Here is an 8,893-nt window from a genome sequence, read left to right as displayed (position 1 = left end):
GGGACGTGTTCCCAATGAAGTTATATCAAGTTGGCGCACCAATGGAAAGAGTAGCCTTGACATTTCTGGTCCTCTGCCCCAAACTCGTGCTGGAAACAAGTACATTTGTGTGGTGATGGATTATTTTACCAAGTGGCCTTAGGCATATGAATTACCAAATCAGGTAGCTACAACTGTAGCTTCGGCTATTAGTGATTTCTTCTTCAGATTTGGTATGCCATATGAACTGCATTCAGATCAAGGCCGTAACTTCGAATCAGCTGTGTTCCAAGAATGCTGCAAGTTGTTTGGCATCCGAAAGACCAGGACAATGCCACTTCACCCACAGTCCGATGGGATGGTAGAAAAGTACAACTGGACACTGGGACAGGAATTGGCAAAGTTTTGTAATAGCTGCCAAGATGACTGGGATGTCTTACTCCCTCCACTGTTGATGGCCTATAGGACAGCAGAGCATGAAGCCACTGGATACACTCCAGCAAAGTTGATGTTTGGTCGGGAACTTCGGTTGCCAGTGGATCTGTTAACAGGACGCCCACCTTATGAAGAGTTCCTGAAAATGTGTCAGAGTTTGTGAAAGTGTTATCAGAAAGGATGGATGATATTCACCATCAAGTGCGTTCAAACTTGAAAACGTCTGCTGATTCGATTAAGTTATCTTATGATAAGAGATCTACTGAAGTCAGCTTTGTACCAGGAGACAAGGCGTGGTTGTATAATCCTAGAAAGACCAAAGGGAAGTCTCCTAAGTTGTCTTCTCCATGGGAAGGCCCATATGACATAGTGGATTGTCTCTCAGACGTGACTTTCTGGATAAAATGTGGTCGGCGAGGAAAGCCAAAGGTGGTGCATGCCAACAGGCTTTGGCGTTATCATGGTCCAGGACATTTCAGTTAGGATGAAGTGAACAACGGAACAAATGACGCTGCTGAAGACGTGTCACCTGAAAAAGCCACTGTCGAAGAAGAAACTCTTTTCGGTTTTGAGAAGGGAAACAGTAAAGCCCTTGATGAAGTTACTACCACTGATGTGACTGTTATCAATGATAGGATGTTTCCTGATGAAACAGATGAGCCCCACATAAAGCAGAAGCCAACGAGACAGAGACCAGTACGGAAGAAGATACGTCTCGTAAAACTAAGAGACTTTGTTGAATTTTAATTTTGTGTTTGTAAATTCTGTACATTTAATTAAGTTATTGTTAATTGTTTATTGGTTTAATGTAAGTGGCTATTGTTCGGGACGAACAATACTAAGGAAGGGGCAGTGTTACGACATCGGAAGTCACGTGACGCTAATAACACGTCATGAGCTTCTAGAAAATTCATGTCCCTTCGTGAAGCCTCGAGTGTTTACTAGATTTTCGGTATTCTTGTATATAAGACCGCCAAGAAGTGACGCCAACAATGTAATTGAATTGCAGACAGAGATAGAGACGACAATTGAGTCAAGCGCGTGAATCGTTCGTTCGTTGTGAATTATAGCGTTTGTTCAAGTTAAAGCGAGACTGTGGAAATTAAGTGTATTGCAAAGTTGTATTGAGAAAGAATAAACTAGTTTTATTTAATAAAGGACTTGTATCGCTAAAGTTTCTTCGGAAAGAATGTTTACGGAAAATTAACTAACGACCAGAGACGTAACAATATGTTAGTTTTACGAACCATAATTTTTGCCTTCGGTATTCGGCGGGACCCCTATATGGCCAGGGCCTAGGTGGTCTATGCGTCAATCCGGTACTTAGTGTATCTATATACGTATTATTTGTTTATTCGAATTAAAATATGCGAACAAACTGACAAAACGCCTAGAAATAGGTCATATCAGTGTTATACAATGATACGTACAACCTGTTTAATTAGTTGTATGAATGGATTGATAAACGAACGTTCCTATTTTTTGTTTTAAACACATAATGCAAAAGAAAGCGTATATAGTATCAGGTAAATAATTTTGACTTACATTGTAAAACATAACATAATAAAATTCAATTATTACAAAGAATGGCTTTTGGTTACTTTAAAATTAGTTCCCGAATGAAAATAATTCATAATGGTTATAATTGTGACGCCTAGGTGGCAGGAGAGTAATAAATATTCGAAAAGCTCGAATATTTAAAGAATTTTATTACTGAAGCGTTACTTAAGGTATTTCGTAAATTAAGTGAATTATCAAAGAAGGACACGTTAGATAACTAAAATAAAACTTTACTGCAACGTACTATTTAACAAAGAAAATATTAACCAATCAGATGCGTTGAAAGTTACAGTTTGCACCAACCTGTACTGCGCCGAACTACAGGGTAAGCGTCTGCTACCTGTTGCTTCGAGACTGTTAGTATGTTTGTTGGTGTCTAGAGGAATAGTTGGTCAGATAAATACTCGTAAATATAGCGCAAAGTAATTAGAAAGATGTACCCTAGATCCAATAATTTGGGGATCAGTTTTATGCTAATAGCTTGGATGTTGACGCTTCATGAAAACAGTTTGGCACTGGATGAAAAAGGTAAGTTTTTGTTGTGTTTTTTCTAATGCACGCGCGTTTTATTGCTTTTTATTCTTCTTTAAGAATAGATACTCCGCTTCTTGCTTTCAATGTTTTTTAGGTCGTATTGAGTTGGCTTGAATTTACAACTTAATATCCCTACGCATATATACACAATACAGCACTCACAAGCAAAATAACTCATTTATATATTTTTACTTGTAATGTTATCGTTTTATGCTTTATAGTAGAACAGCAGAAAACGCTGAAGAATACATGGTGTTGTAACTAAGTGTAAGTTTTATTGAAAGAAGAAAGAGTCACAGAAATATTGTACGACATACATACTCTATTTGAAATCATAGTTATTGTAAAACATACCTTCTTGGTTTTTCAAATATTGCACAGAAATTCACAAGAAAACAGCTTGTGTCTTTTGTCTGTAAGCTTACAATTTTATTTGTTTGTTTGTTTGCTGAATTTTGCTCAAAGCTACATGGGGGATATCTGCGCTAGCTGTTCTGAATTTAGAAGCGATATAGTAGAGGGAAGGCAGCTAGCCAACATCACACACCGCCCTTTCTTGGTACTATTATATCAATGAAGAAAAAAGTGGAATTGCCCGTTAAATTTTAACCCCCACTGCAGAACGAGCGAGCATTTTTAGTGCCAGGCTCAAATTTACGATGTTTGTTGACTAATCGTAAGAAAAAGATGTTAAGATAATTATTATTTTTATTAGTATGATGACTTTTTTGTTTGTTTGTTGTTAAGTGCAAAGCTGTATAATTAGATATCTGCGCTGTGCCCACCACGGGTATCAAGACCCGATTTTTAGCGTTGCAATTTCACAGACTTACTGTAGCATTACGGCGTTAGTGAAAATAGTAGTAGTAGTTGTACGTTATTAGTAAAAGTACTGCTATTAATGAGACGCAAATGAAAGAAAATTTATAGGTAGAATTTAGAAGGAATCAGGATTGCTTGATATCATACTTGGATGTAATATTTCTTTCATTATTATTGTTGTTGCTCTGTAAATTTCGTATGGAATTTAATTTGAATATTTTCTCAGTCTTTCTTGTTATTGTTTTGTTTGTCTTTTTCGAAAAAGTCGGGTTGAAATTTATTAAGCCTGACAACCTGATACTGTAGTGTTACATAGGACTAACAGTTTCCCGTAAGAAAATAAATGCACTGAAATCAATAGAACGTACAAATAAAAGAAAGTGTAGTTTTGGAAAAGATAAGCTGCATTTTTTTATAACAGTACTGTGAAACCCCCATGAGTAATTATTGGTAGCTTCCTTATAGCCACAAATTTAAAATGCTGGACAGAAATATAGTTAGAACTTTAAGGAAAACTTCTGGCATTTGTAGTATGGTACAAGGCTTTCTTTATACTAGCTTATGCACAACCTGAATTAAGCGGATGTTGTTATTAAATACTAAGATGAAACACACAAACTGAACCATGTAACACAAGATCAAATAAATGCTTTAGGTAAACAGTTAACATCTAAAACTTCTAAGCAGTGTATTACGTAGTTACGCTCATTACCTTTTATTCCACAAAACTCATACACATGAAACATCTCATTTAATCCAAATGGGCATTTAACAGCACTCCCCAACATGTCAAATTACCTCATTTAATCCAAATGGGCATTTGACAGCACTCCCCAACATGTCAAATTACCTCATTTAATCCAAATGGGCATTTAACAGCACTCCCCAACATGTCAAATTACCTCATTTAATCCAAATGGGCATTTAACAGCACTCCCCAACATGTCAAATTACCTTAATTGGACTATCAAATCTTCCTATGATGGCTAAAATGAGACCAATCTTAGTTTATATCTGGATCTCTTGTCTTTATCTTCAAATTATGAATTTAGAAACCTAAATAATCAATTACAAAACAGAAACATTTAAACAATACGGTACTTTGGTGGGTCAGTGATAAGTGTGTGGACTTACAAAGCTAAAATCTAGTGTTCGATTCCCCGCAATGGACAGATCGCAAATAGCCAATTGTGTTAGCTTTGTGTTAAAAACGAACAAACGGAAACAACACGTGTAATTCTCTTACTGCTACAAACACTATGTTAATCAGCCTTTATAAGTGTGGGTCAGCAGAGATTGTAATATTAATCCCTTGGTGGTAAGTAGAAAGATTAAGAGATTAAAAGCAGATAAAGCACCAGAGCCAGACAGAATTTTCCTCTAGGTTTTAAGGGAGATCAAAGATCAGATTTGAGAACCAAGCTTTTTAATTAGGTCAATAGAGAGTAGGCAGGTACTTAAAGAAAAGGGAGACGATTATGTTACTCCTGTAAAGGGTTGGTATGAGTTACTCCGGAAATTATAGGCCAGATAATCTTACTTCTGTAGTGGAAAACTAATAGAAAGTCTGATGAAAGAAGCTTTACAAAATAATTCATTGAAATATGATATAATGAAATAAAATCAACATGGACTTACCAAAGGTCAGATGAAAGAAGCTTTACAAAATAATTCATTGAAATATGATATAATGAAATAAAATCAACATGGACTTACCAAAGGTCAATCTTGCCTTTTGTCTGTTATCTTTTTTGGGGGGTGAGGACTTTACTTATCTGGAAGAAATTTCGAAATGGTGTGGACATAGAGTGTATCAGCGATGGAAAAAGATGAATATAATGTCTGCTACTAGGTGGAATTGTAGAGGCAAACATATTAGTTACAGAAAGAGGAGATAGGCAGTTATACAATATGGTAAAGTCCACCCATCATCAAACAGTATATTAACTGATAGACATTCAGTGTGGGGAAGTCCACACCCATTAATTTCCAGTCTTACTTTGCGAAGAACGTTGCAACAAATGGACTATGACAGTAGGGCACCGTTGCATAAACCAGTTACCAACAAGAAAAATGCCTCAAGTGATGTAAAGAGCATAGAAATTTGACTAATAAGAACTGGTGAAAGGTGATGCCGTCCAGTGAATCACGCTTTAGCCTTTTCTGCACAGGTGAGAGAAGAAATAATTGGCAAAAGTTGCAATAACAACACACCCTTCTTGTGTGGCTTCAACTGTCCAAGCCTTAGTGGTGGATTCGTGGCCACGTTAATGAGTTGGTTTCCATTTACAGGGTATGACCACGTTATTATAAATTATATATATGTAATAATAGGTTAGGCCAGCTTTTGCCCAAATGACAGCTATTATACGATATTATACGTGTAGGCAATTCATAGACAGAGATGGGCAGAGGATAATGATGGCGAATTTGTCTTTGAATTTCATCCCACAGATGCTCAAATGGATTGAGATTCAGGGAATACTGCTACGCGAAATACCTGAAGTCTCAAAGCATGCACACTTAATTTGGGCATGGTGGATGGAAGTATTTTTGTTTTGGAAATGGATGTCCCCATCAGATCAGAAATTATGCTGAAGTAAGCTGAAGAAAAGTATCTTGGCATAGTTGTAGATAAGTGCTCTATTGCTAGCAACAAAGCTAATGGAATTTTAAGGTGTATTTATAGATATATTGATTACACATCAAAAGAATCTTTATACAAATCACTAACTAGGCCTCACTTGCAATAATGTGTACAGTTTGGTCTCTTTATCTAAGAAAGGATATCTAAAGAAGGGTTCAGTGGATAGCTAGAGTGATTCCATGGATGAAAGGGTTATTTTACGGAAATAGGTTAAGAGTTCTTAACATATTTTCTCAAGAAAGAAAGGCAAGAGGTGATCTTATTGAACTTTACAAGTTTATTTGGGGGATCGATAAAATTTAGGCTTCTGCGCTATATTCTTGAGATAATAGGACGAGAGGACACAAGCTTAAGACCTGGAAAAGACAGATTAAGCTTCAGTTATGACAATCATGTTTTTATAACAGGGTCGGCAATAAAGGAGACAAGTACTTTCCAGGAGTTTAGTGTGGAATCGATGATTTCCTGAAAAGTAGAGAGTAGGTTTCGGAAAGGTATTTTCCCAAGGGCGGACGCACGCCCACCAAGAAGGCGAGAAGGCCGGGGAAACTACCATGTGGTCCACGGCCCTTAAAGAGGCACTGGGGAAAGGAAACAAAATCTCTGGGCAATCAATACGAAACATTTAAAAAATAACAAAAATAGGTCTTCGTAACCTCATTTCTACATTATTATAAATTGCAAACTATAAGAGCAACAGATATATAAAAAATTATTACATTAGTTAGAACTGTAGTGCCAGCCTCATCCATGCATTGGATCATTTGTGTTCCCACCCACGACCATAGCAAAAAAAAATATATTTTTTTTTCGGGCGGGGGTGGTGGTGGTAGAATTACGATACACTAAAATATGGAATCTATAGTACTGTACAACGAACTGACGAGCTTCTGTCGTAGTCTAATAACAAACCGGTAAAACTCAGACTACGTTAGCCAAATGTATTTGATTAGCACTTTTTTGATTAGTTCTCATTTTTCAAAATTAAAAATAAAAAACAGCAAAAACTCATGGGAAATAAGATGTATATAAAAACGAACATATATATAAATGTATATAAAACCCTATTAAAATGTACTAGAATTTATTAAAGATACTGCAGATTTCTAAATTAGATTGCTAGTAGCCCCCCAGTGGCACAGCGGTATGTCTGCGGACTTACAACGCTAGAAACCGGGTTTCGATACCCGTGGTGGGCAGAGCACAGATAGCCCTTACTGCAAAACGGTATGTAACTGTAAACAAACAAAAAGTAATAATCTAAAAATTGAAATCTGTCGTGATTTAACTGTAGGATTCGATCTATTGTTCTTATCACTGAAGCTGGCATTTCGTTCAATCATCAAGTCATCCTAATGTCCACATGTCATAATGTTCTTTCTAAATGATTGACGATTATATTTCAAAGTGGGATAAATGTACGCCAGTGTTTGCAGATTTACTTTTACATTGTTTGAGAAGGAGGGGAAAAACATTCCCTGGGGTCCACGAAAGCTATCCGCGACCTTGGGTGGATGTGAAAGGACAAAGCTGAAAAACCAAATGGTCTCTTCTTGTCCATGGGTTATGTTATATTATGTACGATGTATGATGGGTCACAAAAAATGATTTTTTTTCGTTCGTTTATTTTCAGCACGAAGCTACACAATGGCCTATTTGCATTCTGGCCATCGCGGGAAATCTAACCCAGGATTTTAGTGTTGTGAATTCATAATATCACTGCTGACCCACCAGGGACAATTATGAATGAAAAGTAGATATTTGTAGTCTTGACGTGCTTTAAAGTTATGGCCTCGATTTTTTGGCGGATTAACCTGTTCATTTGAAGAATGGAAAGTTAAAATGTAACTAGTTAAGTAATAAAATTCTGACAGTATAAAATAATGTAATTATGATATCTTAGCAACGCTGCCATATTTCCAGAAAACGTGTTTTTTCCTTTTTCTTTTCAGTTTATCGGAAGAAGGCAAGCTGAAAGATTGGACAAATGAATATGAATCATACACACTTGATTGAGATGAATGTGGGACTTGGAATGTATATAACGTGTTTCTTATCTTGCCAAGAAATAAGGTTTTAGGGCTACCTCTTTAACTGCAACTATCCGTCCCCAACTCAGAACCAAATATAATAATACGTGGGTGAAAAATATGAACACTTGGGGATTGATAGGATAAAGGACTTTGTGCTATATTCTGAAGATAAGTAGGACGAGAGAACACAAGGTTAAAATTTGGATAAGACAGGCTAGGCTCCAGTTAATTGTTGCTGGTGTGGCTTTAATTTTTGTTTTATATTTCAGCGTGAACGACGAACATTGAGACATCAACAGAACAACAAGTGTTGTAATACTGTTATCGCTATTACGTACAGTGACTTTACTGATACGAGTTTAAGGTACCTGTTTTTATGAAAGTAACATTTTGTTATCAGCAAGCTGAATTACACGTTTGAAGAGAATTTTGTTCAGTGTTTACATAGTGTAAGGTATGGTTACAGCTAGTTTAGTGTACGGTATGGCTAATAAAAAACTATATGATTCTAGTTACCAGACCAACCCTAAAATATTTCTTAGTTCTCTAAAACAATTACACATTAGTTTTTCTATCAATTCAAATTACAGTTTTCAGAAATATTTTACACAAATCATTTATAAATGTGCGTTGCAGTAATGAACTCTAATAATGTATATCAGTAATGAACTCTAATAATGTATATCAGTAATGAACTCTGATAATGTATATCAGTAATGAACTCTAATAATGTGTATCAGTAATGGACTCTAATAATGTATATATCGGGCCCGGCATGGCCAGGTGGTTAGGGCGCTCGACTCGCAATCTGAGGGTCGCTGGTTCGAATCCCCGTCCCACCAAATATGCTCGCCCTTTCAGCCGTGGGGGCATTATAATGTGC

At 36.5% G+C, this 8,893-nt stretch overlaps 1 protein-coding gene across 2 annotated transcripts in view; it reads left to right on the top strand.

Moving 5' to 3' along the window:
- The first annotated feature begins 2,318 nt into the window (after positions 1–2,318).
- LOC106459039 (epidermal growth factor receptor-like) overlaps positions 2,319–8,893 on the top strand; it is a 221,095-nt gene continuing 214,520 nt past the window's right edge. The window contains exon 1 of one of the 2 annotated variants that reach the window (XM_022385419.1): positions 2,319–2,502. In XM_022385419.1, the coding sequence (XP_022241127.1) occupies positions 2,409–2,502 (94 nt within the window). In that variant the 5' untranslated portion in view covers positions 2,319–2,408. The remainder of the gene's footprint in view (positions 2,503–8,893) is intronic. The other variant, XM_022385417.1, reaches the window with a different exon arrangement.

Source organism: Limulus polyphemus, unplaced genomic scaffold, assembly GCF_000517525.1.
Source record: "Limulus polyphemus unplaced genomic scaffold, Limulus_polyphemus-2.1.2 Scaffold551, whole genome shotgun sequence".
NCBI classification, from domain to species: Eukaryota; Metazoa; Arthropoda; class Merostomata; order Xiphosura; family Limulidae; genus Limulus; species Limulus polyphemus.
The sequence above is the reverse complement of the archived record's forward strand: the minus strand, read 5'-3'. Positions and strand labels throughout refer to the sequence as shown.